The sequence below is a fragment of the Bubalus kerabau genome, chromosome 19 (genome assembly GCF_029407905.1).
Source record: "Bubalus kerabau isolate K-KA32 ecotype Philippines breed swamp buffalo chromosome 19, PCC_UOA_SB_1v2, whole genome shotgun sequence".
NCBI lineage: Eukaryota > Metazoa > Chordata > Mammalia > Artiodactyla > Bovidae > Bubalus > Bubalus kerabau.
Window position 1 is genome coordinate 41,685,299 of NC_073642.1, and position 16,503 is coordinate 41,701,801.

Genomic DNA, 16,503 nt, shown 5'->3' on the forward strand with positions numbered 1-16,503 from the left:
CTTTGACTGTGTGGATCACAATAAACTGTGGAAAATTCTGAAAGAGATGGGAATACCAGACCACCTGATCTGCCTCTTGAGAAATTTGTATGCAGGTCAGGAAGCAACAGTTAGAACCGGACATGTAACAACAGACTGGTTGCAAATAGGAAAAGGAGTACGTCAAGGCTGTATATTGTCATCCTGTTTATTTAACTTACATGCAGAGTACATCATGAGAAACGCTGGACTGGAAGAAACACAAACTGGAATCAAGGTTGCCGGGAGAAATATCAATGACCTCAGATATGCAGATGGCACCACCCTTATGGCAGAAAGTGAAGAGGAACTAAAAAGTCTCTTGATGAAAGTGAAAGTGGAGAGTGAAAAAGCGGGCTTAAAGCTCAACATTCAGAAAACTAACATCATGGCATCCGGTCCCATCACTTCATGGGAAATAGATGGGGAAACAGTGGAAACAGTGTCAGACTTTATTTTTGGGGGCTCCAAAATCACTGCAGATGGTGACTGCAGCCATGAAATTAAAAGATGCTTACTCCTTGGAAGGAAAGTTATGACCAACCAAGATAGCATATGCAGAAGCAGAGACATTACTTTGCCAACAAAGGTTCGTCTAGTCAAGGCTATGGTTTTTCAGATGTGAGATTTGGACTGTGAAGAAAGCTGAGCGCTGAAGAATTGATGCTTTTGAACTGTGGTGTTGGAGAAGACTCTTGAGAGTCCTTGGACTGCAAGGAGATCCAACCAGTCCATTCTGAAGGAGATCAGCCCTGGGATTTCTTTGGAAGGAATGATGCTAAAGCTGAACTCCAGTACTTTGGCCACCTCATGTGAAGAGTTGACTCATTGGAAAAGACTCTGATGCTGGGAGGGATTGGAGGCAAGAGGAGAAGGGGACGACAGAGGATGAGATGGCTGGATGGCATCACTGACTCGAAGGACATGAGTCTGAGTGAACTCCGGGAGTTGGTGATGGACAGGGAGGCCTGGCGTGCTGTGATTCATAGGGTCGCAAAGAGTCGGACACGACTGAGCGACTGATCTGATCTGATCTGATCTATGTGGCTAACATTTGTATTGGGCAGTGGTGGTCTAAAGAATTGCTGAAGAGGGTCTAAACAGACTCTATACTAGAGTTCCTGAAAGGAGAAACAGACATTTGGCCTAGCTATTATTTTTTCCCCTGTCTTTTGTTTTAACATCATTGCCCATAGTAGGCTAATCAGTGGAAGACAGAAAACGTGGCATGTAAGGGATACAAGTTGAGTGGAAGTAGGGAAGCTATTTGTTTCTCCTGTTGCATAATCTCTAGAAATACTTTTCTGTAAGGCAGTGTGCTGACATTAGAATCAAGTCTATAATGATAAATAAATGATGTTGAAGAAAGAGGTGTGAAAGCAAAATTGGGAAACATAAAAGTGTTTTTACACATTTTCTCACTTCCCGGACATCTATCAACAGCCTGCTCCCTGGTCCCCTTCCTACTCCTAACACACACCCACACTTCATTTCTAGGTCAAGTATCTTATTATGAGAATATGAATAGGCCTCTATTTAGACTTTTTGAATGGTCCCTTTTAAAAGTGTATTTCTCATTATGTGACTCTGCGAGGGTTCTGAGTAGCAGGAAACTTAATATAAGTTTTGTCCCAAGATATCAGAGATGATCACTAGTTAGGGGAGCAGATAGATGCGGTGACCTTGAGTACTATTAATAGGAATTGATATGGAGTGCTTTAAGGGCAAAAAACTAGAAATTTATCCTTAAGATGAACAGATATGCAGGGATCTATCTTGGTATAAGAAGGGGAGACCGGGATCTGCCAAAAATATAATTCAAATATTTGTTTCAAGTGTGGGTAGGAGATAAGGATCAAAAAACCTGCCCCATGTAAAAGACAAAAAGGGCTGGTAGAACTTCACTATGACTAGCCCAGGGGAGGAATGAGCTGCTATAAAGGATACTTTAGTCCAACAACATGTACTGTTACAGGGAAGTGGTAATATAAGAATTAGTGAAATGATGCAGAGCCAAGTCTATCAGCATTATTATATAACCAAATATTGCCGCTTTTATAACTAAATAATACCATTCTTTTTGTTTGTATCTTTGGGAGTTCGACAGTTCTAACTTTGGACGCAGCAGTTTAGGGGGCAAAGCAACAGAGCTTTGTTGCTTAATAGTAGTAGAAGTCTGCTTAATAGTAGTAGAAGTCTACTTAATAGCAGGGACGTATTTGTGGCTCAGCTGGTAAAGAATCCTCCTGCAATGTGGGAGACCTGAGTTCTATCCCTGGGTTAGCAAAATCCCCTGGAGAAGGGAAAAGCTACCCACTCCAGTATTCTGGCCTGGAGAATCCCATAAACTGTATATCCACTTGAATGCAGAGTTCCAAAGAATAGCAAGGAGAGAAAAAAAAGCCTTCCTCAGTGAAAAATGCAAAGAAAGAGAGCAAAACAACAGAATGGGAAAGACTAGAGATCTCTTTAAGAAAATTAGAGATACCGAGGGAACATTTCATGCAAAGATGAGTACAATAAAGGACAAAAATGGTATGGACCTAACAGAAGCAGAAGATAGTAAGAAGAGGTGGCAAGAATACACAGAAGAACTATACAAAAAAGAGCTTCATGACCCAGATAATCATGATGGTGTGATCACTCACCTAGAGCCAGATATCCTGGAATGTAAAGTCAAGAGAGCCTTAGGAAGCATCAGTACGAACAAAGCTAGTGGAGGTGATGGAATTCCAGTTGAGCTATTTCAAATACTAAAAGATGATGCTGTGAAAGTGCTGCACTCAATACGCCAACAAATTTGGAAAACTCAGCAGTGGCCATAGGACTGGAAAAGAACAGTTTTCATTCCAATCCCAAAGAAAGGCAATGCCAAAGAATGTTCAAACTACTGCACAATTGCACTCATCTCACATGCTAGCAAAGTAATGCTGAAAATTCTCCAAACCAGGCTTCAACAGTACATGAAAAACAAAACAAAACAAAACAAAAAAACAGTACATGAACTGTGATCTTCCAGATGTTCAAGCTGGATTTAGAAAAGGCAGAGGAACCAGAGATCAAATTGCCAACATCCATAGGCTCATCAAAAAAGCAAGAGAGTTCCAGAAAAACATCTACTTCTGCTTTATTGACTATGCCAAAGCCTTTGATTGTGTGGATCACAATAAACTGTGGAAAATTCTTCAAGAGATGGAAATACCACACCACTGGACCTGCCTCCTGAGAAATCTGTATGCAGGTCAGGAAGCAACAGTTAGAACTGGACATGGAACAACAGACTGGTTCCAAATAGGAAAAGAAGTTCGTCGAGGCTGTATATTGTCACCCTGCTTATTTAAATTATATGCAGAGTGCATCATGAGAAATGCTGGGCTGGATGAAGCACAAGCTGGAATCAAGATTTTCTCCCAGAAATATCAACAACCTTAGATATGCAGATGACACCACCCTTACGGCAGAAAGTGAAGAACTAAACAGCCTCTTGATGAAAGTTAAAGAGAAAAGTGAAAAAGTTGGCTTAAAACTCAACATTCAGAAAATGAAGATTATGGCATCTGATCCCATCACTTCATGGCAAATAGATGGGGAAATAGTGGAAACAGTGACAGACTTTATTTTGGGGGCTCCAAAATCACTGCAGATGGTGACTGCAGCCATGAAATTAAAAGACACTTGCTCCTTGGAAGAAATGTTATGACCAACCTAGGGCATATTAAAAAGCAGAGACATTCCTTTGCTGACAAAAGTCCATCTAGTCAAAGCTATGGTTTTTCCACTGGTCATGTATGGATGTGAGAGAAAGCTGAGCACTGAAGTATTGATGCTTTTGAACTGTGGTGTTGGAGAAGACTCTTGAGAGTCCATTGGCCTGCAAGGAAATCTAACCAGTCCATCCTAAAGGAGATCAGTCTTGGGTGTTCATTGGAAGGACTAATGCTGAAGCTGAAACTCCAATACTTTGGCCACCTGATATGAAAAACTGACTCATTAGAAAAGACCCTGATTCTGGGAAAGATTGACGGCAGGAGGAGAAGGGGATGACAGAGGATGAGATGGTTGGATGGCACCACTAATTCAATGGACTAGAGTTTGGGTAGACTCTGGGAGTTGGTGATGGACAGGGAGGCCTCGCGTGCTGCAGTCCATGGGGTTGTAAAGAGTCAGACATATCTGAGCGACTGAACTGAACTGTATAGTCCATGGGGTCGCAAAGAGTTAGACACGACTGAGTGACTTCCACTGTATCCTACCTATTCAATCATGTACCTCCTGATAGTTGTTTTTAATTTGAAGTGCTTCAAAAGCACTAGCATGTATTTTTCTATTGTTGTTGTTTATCAGTCGCTAAGTCATATTCGACTGTTTGCGACTACATGGACTGCAGCATGCCAGGCTTCCCTGTCCTCCATTATTTCCTGGATTTGCTCACATCCATGTCCAGTAAGTCAACTCTTTGCATCAGGTGGCCAAAGTATTAGAGCTTCAGTATATTTCTACAGGAGAACCCCAATGTAGAGAAGTGTTGGTCAAAGAGTTATTTTTCCAAGAGTTGTATCAGTGTACGCTCCCAGGAGATCCATATGTACAATTTACTACTACACCCTCCTAGTACTGGATGTTGTAAATCATTTTAATTTTTGCTAATCCAAGAAAAGAAAATTAGTTTTGGGGTTGTGTGGCAGCACAATATTCACATCAATATATTTCAGTTAATTTAAAAAATTTATTAGCACCAGAATATCCAGTTTTGTTAGATTAAAGTATGTCCTGTAGTGAATATTTTCTTTAAAAAGTTCTTAAGTCTGGATCTACTCAGGCTCCCTGAAATAGTCAGTGGGTACATATTGCAGATCTTCTTTCTTCATGAAATGCTATAGCATTACTTGAATAGGGTTTGTATTCAAATTCACCTAATTCACTCTGGGGAGAAAAAGGGAGTAACAGTTTAAATATGCAAATAACTTGATATTCCATTCAGTAAACGCTAGCCCTAGGTAATTATACATTAAGCCTGACTAGTCCTATGAAAAAAAATGTCAGTGACTTTAACGGACTCTCCACTGCTGATGAGAAATTAATCTCATTGGACTGATGGCAGGGTTGCTGGTGATAACTGTCAACATTTTGGTGGAAGAAACTGAAGTACTCATTAAGCATCCTAAAGAAGGAGTGGTTAACAAAAACTCAAGGGACAAACATTAAAACAAAACCTGACTATATAGTCTTATTTTAAAAATCTTATATGTATTCTCTCTCTCCCTCTGATTGGCTTTTTGTCTTCCTCAAACAGAGTGTGGAAAGAGGTCCTGACGGTGCCGAGGCAAGTCTCAGGAGACCTAGAGAAATTCCGTACTAAGGACGTGGAGGGTTTGTTTTTTCACTTCTGGTTGCAGCTGGTGCGTACGCGAGGCGAGGAGTAAACATCCGGGCTCGCTTGGTTAGTTATTTCCTTGAAACGAAAGGAGAAACTACGCAGATTCCCCGGTGACTCAGACGATAAAGCGTCTGCCTACAATGCGGGAGACCCGGGTTCAATCCCTGGGTCGGGAAGATACCCTGGAGAAGGAAACGGCAACCCACTCCAGTATTCTTGTCTGGAGAATCCCGTGGATGTAAGAGCCAGTCCACAGGGTCGCAAAGAGTCGGACATGACTGAATCACTTCACGTCCTTGAAGGGAAGAAAATTCAGCACGTCTCAATCCATTTCAGAAACGAGAGAGCACTCACGAGCCACCGGGCAGAAATACCAATCCCGCTCCGTCACTTCTCTTCAGACCTAAGCAGGGAGATACAAAAGAAACTGACGCCAGCGCGAGGTATTAAAACAGGGACGTGCCTCTTCCTTCCGCGACTTCGCGTCACCGCGGGCCCCTGGGGCGGGGCTGAGCGTTCCTTCCGGGTTGCGGGCGGAAGTGGGCGAATTTGAATTGTGTGGGCCGTTTGGTGTAGCAGCTCGAGGATGGCGTGTGGCGCAGCGCGGGAAGGGAAAAGTGACACGGCCTCTCTGGAACTTCTGCCCAGTGCGCCTCGGTGAGTGGATGTGGAACAGCAAGAAATGGTATATTCCAAGGAGAGAAGCAGGACCGTCGGATGGGTCAGGGGGTCGGGGAGACCGGACAGTACAGCGGGGGCCTCGGAGAGCCTTTGAGGTGTCTTGTAGTGGGGCCGGACGTGAGGGCTTTGGAAGTTGGCGCAGGGGGAGCCTCTCCCGGGTCAGCGCTGCAAACAGATGGCGTACACACCCCAGCTCTAGAATACTGGGGATTCGGCGGCCCGACCGCCCCCGAAACTTTAAACTGTCGTCTTTCTGGTAATTGCAATTCAGTATTTCCGCCAAATAGGCTCAAGTACTGCAGCTTCAGCAGTAGTTATTGCTGAAGTATTACCATACCCAAAAGAATCTTCGTTTATTAAAGGTGGAAGGTTGGGAGCAGGTTTAGAATGAAGAAATGTTCTACGTTCCTTCTAAAAGGAGTAGTCTTTCTTACAGTGGACCGCAGGAAATTGGCAGTCTTTGAAATACCTGGTGGGGATTTAAATTGAAATCTGAGTATCCTTTGTATTCAAAACCCGGATATTTTTCATGTACCGCAAAAATCTGAGACTCTTGCTTATTTAAATTGGCTGTATGGTAACAGCGGTGAGTCACAAGGGTGTTAGTTTGCTAACAATAGGGATAAGGTTTAGTTCCACAGACCTGCCTTTTCATCCCCGTCATTCATTGGCCGATTGGGTTGTTGTGGAGTCATTTCGAAAGTACTAAATTTTCTGACATCAGGTTTTGTTTTGGGTTTTTATTTTACTTATTATTAATGACCGACTGCCTCAAAAATCAATTCTGTCTAACCTCCCAACAAAGCCATGCCTTCTGGAATAGTTTAAATGTGTACCCTACTTGTAAACTATAAGTAAGCATTTAAATGTGTAGAAATTTTATATCTTGGCTTGTTGAAAACTGTCAGACAAATTTTGTGTTGCTTTATAGGATCAGATATTTTATGCTTCTTCTAAGATTTTAACATCAAGGTATCATACCATATAAATGTATAAGTTTCTTTTAAAAAGTAGGACTTTTTCAGAATAAATATCCCTTTGTCCAGTGCTGGCTACTCCTACTCCTCCGTCCCTGCTAATGAACTTTTGTTTCATTATTAGCCAGGAAAAATAAATGTAAATATTCAGTAGTTATGGTCATTAAAATTTAAAAATTAATGTAAGACTGCAGCAAGACATTAGCTGTACTTTGTTAAGGTTTGCTTAATTCAGATCTTATGATTCTACTTATTATAAGCCACCAGCAAATAGTAATTTCCCCTGTAGAATTCATCTCTACATTTTCTGTTCCTTTTCCTTACCTGGACTCTTTGTTTTTTTTTTTTTTTGCTGTATCTACCTGAATCAGTGGATTTCAATTTTTATTGTGTACCCATTACCTTGAAGGATTTGTTAAGTGCTGATTCCTGTATTTCAAATCTCAGAAATTATAATCCCATAAATCTGGAGGATAGTGTTCTGTAAATTTAATTTGAAGGTTAGAAATTTTGATGAATATTTTAAAAACACTGACTTGGTCTCTCTTAGAGAAGCATTGTAATATGTTGGTTAAGGTCATGAAAGTGGAGCCAGATTGCTTGCATTTAAATTCTGTTCTTGTGACTTGGTAGCTGTCTGACCCTAAGGCTGTTAGTTCCTTAACCTTTCAGTGCTTAAATTCCCTCAGTTATAGTGGAGATAATAGCAATATCTATCTGGTAGGACTATTGTGAGAATCAAATGAATTAAACACATTAAAATCTTAGAATAGTGTGTGGTACATAGTGAATGATACCTGCATCTGCTATGATACCGAGTTACTCTAAGCATTATACGTACATTATGTCGTTAATCTTCAAAATAGCGTTGTAATATTTACTATTTTTTTCAGATAAGAAAACTTAGCCTATGAAGGTTTTAGCAGTTTGTTCTCATACAACTAGTAAAATGTTCAAACTAGGACAAAAACTAGATTTTGTTAGAAATTTTATACTTCTTACTGATTGATTTATTGTAATGCTTCCTACCTCTATCTGCAATCTCTCCTTCCAAATGTTGCTCTTTAAAAAATTTCTGATGGCCTCTCATCATCTACCATATATATATTTCAAATTTCTTAGCTTTTTTTTTTTTTCCCCCAAAAACCTTCTCAATCTGGTTCCAACCTCTTTTTAAGAATTATCCTCATAATTTTCTGCCATTCTTTTCCATCCTGTGATGTTCTGTGGTATTACCACAATACTCCAGATCTCTTCTATCATATTTGTGCAGTTAGTCATTGACCTTTTATATTTCTCCTTAAAATTTGACCTAGTAGGTTTCAGGTACCTTCCTAGACTTAGCCAGTGAAGTGCTTCTTCCTCAGTGCAGTTTGTATATGTGCTAGCGTGCTCAATTGTGTCTAACTCTTTGTGATCCCATGGAGCCCACCAGGCTCCTCTGTCCTTGGGATTTTCCAGGCAAGAATACTGGAGTAGGTTACCATTTCTTACTCCAGGCATCTTCCCAGCCCCGGGATCAAACTCAAGACTCTCGAATCTCCTGCACTGGCAGGCAGATTCTTTATCAGTGGGAAGCCCTCAGTGCATGGTTTAGTTGTAAACAAAATAGCTCTTGTCTTCTTTTGTCTTTATATCTGCAGTTCTAGGTTCAGAACAGTATCTTTATAGTCTGAAACTGTGTGTTCAGGGGGTGCTTATTATTTTAAAAATTTTAACACATTATGTCTTATTAAGCTGAAAAAGTTAAAAATTGAAAGATGACAGAATATAATTCTGTGTAGCTGTGGTAGAGATTTTAGTGATATCATATAGTTTGTAAATTACACAACTATGGAAAAATAAGTATTGAAGTTGTAGAATTAGAAGACATTTTATATGGGAAAAAATTTAAGATTTTTAAAAATTTCTTTAAGAGCAGTATTTGCTAATATTCACAGAACTCTGAATGCTTTATACATATTTCTCATTTAACCTTTAGAGCCATTTTCTTATTATCCCTATATTAAGGTGAAAAAACTGAGGCAACAAAAGATTTAGTAACTTTAAAAAAATTTTTATTTTGTTTTTTTTTGCATTTAATTTCCTTCCATGCAGGATTTTTTTTATTATAAGATATATTTTAAGTGTAATTTAAAAAATAACTTTATAATAGAGAATTAGCCTCATTTGTACACAGATGATCACTTCTACATTAATTCAGTTCTAAATTAAGAGAATATTGGGAAATTAAAAACAGAAAAGTTTGCCTTTCCTTTGTGGTTTAAACAGGTAAGATCGTTACCTGACTTCATTGCCCACAGCCTTTTCTTTAGAAACCTGTCAGTGTTATAGGCACATCATTCTGATGACCAGAGAGTAAAGGTTTGGACTTAAGAGCATATGATCCCACATACCTTCTCCAGCCAAAGTAGTTATTTGAATCAGAGCTGAATGACTGATGCAGCTAGACCATTCACATCATTTCTTGAATTTTGGAATTGGGATATCCAGAGACTGTTGAGAACCAAGGTGGAAAGGTCGTTACATTCTGAGATGACAATGAAATGATGAAGAAACATGAACAATGGACATTGAGAGCCAGTATATAGAGAGGGACGGAAGGAAAACCTATTCCCGGAGGACTAGCTGTGAAGTAAGTCAATATAAACTTATAACTTAATTGCTTTTCCTTTTTAAAGACTGGATTTTTGTAAGAGCAATTTTGTTGTTGTTTAGTTGCTAAATCGTATCTGACTCTTTTGCAACCCCATGGACTGTAGCCTGCCAGGTTCCCCTGTCCATGAGATTTCCCAGGCAAGAAATCTCTTGCCTCCTGCAGCCGATCTTCCTGACCCAAGGATCAAACCTGTGTCTCTTGTATTGGCAGGCAGATTCTTTACCACTCAGCCACCTAGGAAAGCCAAAGAGCAGTTTTAGTTCACAGCAAAATTGAGGGGAAGATGATAGAGATTTCCCATGTACCGCCTTCCCCACACATGCATAGTCTCTCCCATTATAAACATTCCCCTTTAGTGTGGTACATTTGTTACAATTGATGAGCTTACATTGACACAAGGTAAAGTCTGTAGTTCATGCCATGTGATGATATGTTTGTATACAAAGGGAAACTTCAACTACCTTCAATTACAACTTTTTACAATAATGCCAGTGTCCACGTTAATTGGTATTTTGTTTGTCAAGTGAAAGTCAGTCATGTCTGTGCCACCCCATGGACTATACAGTCCGTGGAATTCTCTAGCCAGAATACTGGAGTGGGTAGCCTTTCCCTTCTCCAGGGGATCTTCCCAGCCCAGGGATCGAACCCAGGTCTCCTGCATTGCAGGTGGATTCTTTACTAGCTGAGCCACAGAAGAATATTAAAATTACTGAGGGAAGCACTGGTGGGTGTCTCTCTTAGTATGTAAGCTTATGTTAACTCTTAAGAGAGTTAAACCCAAACTAAATACTAAGTTTTGCCTGGGTTTTATATTTTTTATGCCTCTTTTTCTGTAGTGCTTCCAGTAGCCTAACATCAAACAACTTTTTTTGGTCTCAGATTTTCGAATTTATCTATTTTTCTGGAATGCTGCTATTGAAATTTCTCTTACAAATGAATGGTATTTGTAGTAGTAGTAGGCTTTGTAGTTTTGAAATATTTGGGGCTATTCACTGTGGAATTGGTTTAAAACTGGTGTGGAGTTTTTCATTGAAGAATATCTCATGGTCAGTTTTATTGATCCATTTTTCCTATAACTTCCTTTGCAATGATTCTAAAGTAAAATATTTTTATTCAGACGCTTTACCATCTGAGCCACCAGGGAAATCCTTTATTTATTTAGTAAATATTTATTGATCATTATGCTGGGCATGGTTGGATGTTTTTGTTTTTCAAGTCTGTCCCATAATCTTAGTCATCATAAGGATACTTCAGGATTATATAGTGCTTTACAGTTTATATAGCTTAACAGATTCTTTAGGATCTTATGACCCTGCAAGGTAATAAATTTCCCATAAGGAAATTGAGTCCTGCTCTAAATCACACATAATTCCACAGTTCTCACTAGGGCAAGAACCCAGTTATGAATTTTTTTCCTTCCATGGTGCCTCAGTGATAAAGAATTCACCTGCCAGTGCAGTAGGTGTGGGCTCCATCCCTGTGTTGGGAAGATCCCCTGGAGGAGGAAATGGAAACCCACTCCAGTATTCTTGCCTGGGAAATCCCATGGACAGAGGAGCCTGGAGGGCTACAATCCATGGGGGTCACACAGAGGTCAATACAACTTAGTGACTACACAGCACCCACAACTTGATGTTATACATTCTGTGCCTGTTTACTCAGTCATTTTGGCTCTTTACAACCCCATGGACTGTAGCCCTCCAGGCTCCTCTGTCCATAGAATTTTTTAGGCAAGAATACTGGAGTGGCCTGCCATTTCCTACTCTGGGGATCTTCCCAACCTGTGGATCGAACTCTTGTCTCTTGTGTCTCCTACATTGGCAGGTGGATTCTTTATCAACTATTTCACCTTTGTTGTTGTTCAGTTGCTAAGTCATGTCCAATTCTTTGAGACCCCATGGACTGCAGCATTCCAGGCTTCCCTGTCCTTCATTATCTCCCAGCATTTGCTCACGTTCATGTCCATTGAGGTGGTAATCCTATCTAATCATTTCAACCTCTGCTGCCTCCTTCTCCTCTTGCCCTCAGTTTTTCCCAACATCAGGGTCTTTTCCAATGAGTCAGCTCTGCATCAAGCAGCCAAAGTATTGGAGCTTCAGATTTAGCATCAGTCCTTCCAATGAGTATTCAGGGTTGATGTCCTTTAGGATTGACTAGTTTGATCTCCTTGCAGTCCAAGAAACTATCAAGAGTCTTCTTCAGGACCGCAGTTCGAAAGCATCAATTCTTCAGCACTCAGTCTTCTTTATAGTCCAGCTCTCAGGTCTGTACAAGGCTACTGAAAATGCCATAGCTTTGATTCTATGGGCCTTTGTCAGCAAAGTGATGTCTTTGCTTTTTAATACACTGTCTAGGTTTGTCATAGCTTTCCTTCCAAGGATCCAATTTTAATTTCATGACTGCAGTCACCATCTGCAGTGATTTTGGAGCCCAAGAAAAGAAAATCTGACACCGCTTCCACTTACTCCCCTTCTGTTTGCCATGATGTGATGGGACCAGATGTCATGTTCTTCATTTTTGAATGTTGACTTTTAAACCACCTTTTTACTCTCCTTTTTCACCTTCATCAAGAGGCTCTTTAGTTCCACTTCACTTTCTGCCATTAGACTGGTATCATCTGCATATTTGAGGTTGTTGATACTTCTCCCAGCAATTAGCATTAAGTAATATTCTGTTGTCTAGGTGTACCATAGTTTATCTGTTCATCTACTGAAGGACATTTTAACTGTTTCCAAGCTGTAAGCATCTCTGTGAAAGTTTTGTTGTGAACATAAATTTTTATCTCTTTTGGTTAAATACCAAGATGCATGACTGCATAACTGAGGTAAATCCTGCTTGGCTGTGGTATATAATTCTTTTTATACATTGTTTGATTTGATTAGCTAATATTTTATTGTGGCATCTGTATTCATGAGTTTGTGTTTTTTTCTTTTGTGATGTCGTTTTTTTTTTTTTTTTTTTTTGCTATTAGGTACATGCTGGCCTAATGGAGTAAATTGGAAGTAGTCCCACTCCTAAAGATATTGTAGAGAATTGGTATAATTTCTCCTTAAATGTTTGATAGAATTTTATAGTGACCCATCTGGGCCTGGTGCTTTCTGTTTTGAAAGGTTACTAATTATTGATTCAGTTTCTTTAATACAGTTATATTCAGATTGTTTATTTTTTATTGTGTTTCAGCAAAAGTTGTGTTTTTCAAAGAATTGGTTTGTTCTATGGGGCTTCCCTGATAGCTCAGTTGATAAAGAATTTGCCTGCAATGCAGGAGACCCCTGTTTGACTCCTGGGTTGGGATGATCCTCTGGAGAAGGGATAGGCTACCCACTCCAGTATTCTTGGGCTTCCCTTGTGGCTCAGCTGGTAAAGAATCCACATGCAGTGCAGGAGACCTAGGTTCAATCCCTGGGTTGGGAAGATATCCTGGAGAAGGGAAAGACTACCCACTCTAGTATTCTGGCCTGGAGAATTCCATGGAGTCCATGGGGTCCAAAAAGTCAGACACAACTGAGCAACTTTCACTTTCATCCAGCTTATCAAATTATCAAATTTATGGCTGTAGAGTTGTTCATGTATGTGTTAGTCTCTCAGTTGTGTCCAACTCTTTGTGACCCCATGGACTGTAGTCTGCCAGGTTCCTCTGTCCATGGAATTCTCCAGGCAAGAATACTGGACTATTGGAGTGGGTTGCCATTCCCTTCACCAGGGAATCGTCTCGACCCAGGGATGGAATCTGCATCTCCTGCATTGGCAGGTGGGTTCTTTACCACTAGCACCACCTGGGAAGCCCAGAGTTGTTCATAGTATTGCTATATATATATATATATATATATTTTTTTTTTTTTTTTTTTTTTTCAATGCCACAGGGTTCTTGAAAGTTTAGTTCCCTGGCCAGAGATCAAACGCATGCTCCACTTGCTCCCTGCAGTGGAAGAGCAGATTCTTAACCACAGAACTTCAGGGAAATCCCTCCATCCATTTGCTTTTAATCTATGTTTAAAGTGGGTATTGAGATAACATATACTTAGGTCTTATTTTTTGATCTACGGCGACAAATCTGTCTTCTAGTTGATGCATTTAGACCATTGGCATTCAAAATGATTATTAATATGGATGAATTAATAAATATTAATTCATATAAATATTTGTTAATTCTACCATATTTGTTACTGTTTTCTATTTGTTGCCCTTGTTCTTTGTTCATATATTTAGCTCCACTCTGTGGTTTTAATTGAGCATATAGAAGTTTTCATTTTATTTTTACTTATTCCTGGAAACTTCTTTTCTTTATATAGATGTGAATTTCTGACCTATATCATTTTCCTTCTCTTTCAAGAGCTTCTCATAACATACCTTGAAAGGCAGGTCTACTGGCAACATATTCCACCAATTTTTGTTTAAGAAAGTCTTTATTTCTCTTTCATTTCTAAAGATAATTTCACAGGATACAGAATTCTAGGCTTTTTTTCCCTCCCCTCCCTGCCCCCCAATACTTGAAATATTTCTCCTTTAAATATTACTCCTCTCTTTACTTGCGTAGTTTCTGAGGAGAAATTGGATGTAATCCCTACTCTTGTTTATCTATTAGGTAAGATTATTTTCCCCTGTAACTTTTTTCAGGAGTTTTATTCTTTATCTTTAATTTTCTGTAGTTTGAAATAATATGTGTAGGTGTAGTTTTTTGGCAGTTACCCTGCTTGGAGTTCTGCAACTTCCTGGATCTTTTGTCTGGTGTCTGCATTACTTTGTTATTGTTTCAAATGTTACTTCTGTTACTTTCTATCTTCTTCTGGTAGTCCAAGAACTTTTGTTATGCTTTCTGTGGTTATCTCACAGTCCTTGGATATTCTCTTTTTATTTTTGTTTTGTTTTGTCTTGGTTTTTGTCCTCTTTGCTTTTTAGTTTTCAAAGTTTCTGTTCAGATATTTTTAAGTTTTTAGAGGTCTTTCCTCAGCCTTGTCCCATCTGCAATAAGTCCCCTATGTATAAAGTTTAAAGTTGTGAATTTTCAAAGATTGGAATGTGTGTTTGCATGTCCAGTCACATATTATGTGTGTGGCATACGTTGTCACATGTGTGCATCCCCTACAAATGGTTGTGCTTTTGTATAGTTTTGTTGTTGTTGTTCAGTTGCTTGGTCATATCCAACTCTTTGACTCTATGGACTGCAGGCTCCTCTGTCCTTCACTATCTCCTGGAGTTTGCTCCGATTCGTGTCCATTGAGTCAGTGATGCTCTCTAACCAGCTATCCTCTGCCACCGTCTTCTGCTTTCGCCTTCAGTCTTCCCCAGCATCAGGGTCTTTTCCAGTGAGTCGGCTCTTCCCATCAGGTAGGTGGCCAGAGTATTGGAGCTTCAGCTTCAGCATTAGTACTTCCAATGAAAATTCAGGACTGATTTTCTTTAGGATTGACTGATTTGATCTCCTTGCAGTCCAGGGGAGTCTCAAGCATCTTCTCCTGTACCACAATTGTAACACATCAGTTATTCAGCACTCGGAGTTCTTTATGGTCTAACTCTCACATCCATACATGACCAGTGGAAAAACCATAGCTTTGACCATATGGACCTTTGTTGAAAAGGTATAGTGTTTTACTGTACAGTAATGTACTCAACATTCAGAAAACTGAGATCATGACATCTGGTCCCATCACTTCGTGGCAATAGATGGGAGAATGGTGGAAACAGTGAGATTTTATTTTGGGGGGCTGCAAAATCAGTGCAGATGGTGACTGCAGCCATGAAATTAAAAGACGCTTGCTCCTTGGAAGAAAAGTTATGACCAACCTAGATGGCGTATTAAAAGGCAGAGACGTTACTTTGCTGACAAAGATCTGTCTAGTCAAAGCTATGGTTTCTCCAGTAGTCGCGTAAGCAGAGATGTTACTTTGCTGACAAAGATCTGTCTAGTCAAAGCTATGGTTTTTCCAGTAGTCAGGTATGGATGTGAGAGTTGGACTATAAAGAAAGCTGAGTGCTGAAGAATTGATGCTTTTGAACTGTGGTGTTGGAGAAGTCTCTTGAGAGACCCTTGGACTGCAAGGAGATCCAACCAGTCCATCTTAAAGGAAATCAGTCCTGAATATTCACTGGAAGGATTGATGCTGCAGCTGAAACTCCAATACTTTGGTCACCTGATGTGAAGAACTGACTCATTAGAAAAGACCCTGATGCTAGGAAAGATTGAAGGCAGGAGGAGAAGGGGACGACAGAGGATGAGATAGTTTGATGGCATCACCAACTGGATGGACCCGAGTTTGAGTAAACTCTGGGAGTTGGTGATGGACAGGGAGACCTGGCGTGCTGCAGTCCATGGGGTTGCAAAGAATTGGACGTGACTGAGCAACTGAACTGAACTGAACTGAATGTATAGAATACAGTATTTTTATTTCAAGCCCAGGATGTCTGGAGTGTTAAAGCAGTGATGATGTAGCTGGTACTGCTAAGTACTGCTAAGCTGGTACTATAGCAGAAAGCAATAATGATGGAAACAAAAGTGAAAATAATTGAAAGAGTGGAGCAAGGTGAAAAGATGGCAGATATTGCACATTCTTATAACATGAATTATTTAACCAGGCATGATTCTAAGAAACAAAAACAGGGTCATGGAACAGGTGAAGTCTACTATGCCAGTGATGTTGACAATAATATCAAAGAAGCATGGAAAAGTGATGGAGAAACTTCTCTGTGTGTGGCTGCAGGATCAGTGTCAGTGTCAAGTCCCTCTCAGCTTAATGTTGATTCAACAGGAAGCTCAATGCCTTTATGAAGACTTGAAGAAGAAACTGAGTGAA

General features: G+C 39.9%; 1 protein-coding gene across 10 annotated transcripts in view; it reads left to right on the forward strand.

Annotated features, from left to right (window-relative positions):
• The first annotated feature begins 5,448 nt into the window (after positions 1-5,448).
• Positions 5,449-16,503, forward strand: part of G2E3 (G2/M-phase specific E3 ubiquitin protein ligase) — a 72,839-nt gene continuing 61,784 nt past the window's right edge. For 2 of the 10 annotated variants that reach the window (XM_055555647.1, XM_055555653.1), the window contains exon 1: positions 5,880-6,052. In XM_055555647.1, coding sequence (XP_055411622.1) covers positions 5,982-6,052 — 71 coding nt within the window. In that variant the 5' untranslated portion in view covers positions 5,880-5,981. Of the gene's footprint in view, positions 5,839-5,877; positions 6,053-9,546; positions 9,689-16,503 lie in introns of those variants that run through there. The other 8 variants (XM_055555648.1, XM_055555651.1, XM_055555644.1 and 5 more) reach the window with 7 other exon arrangements.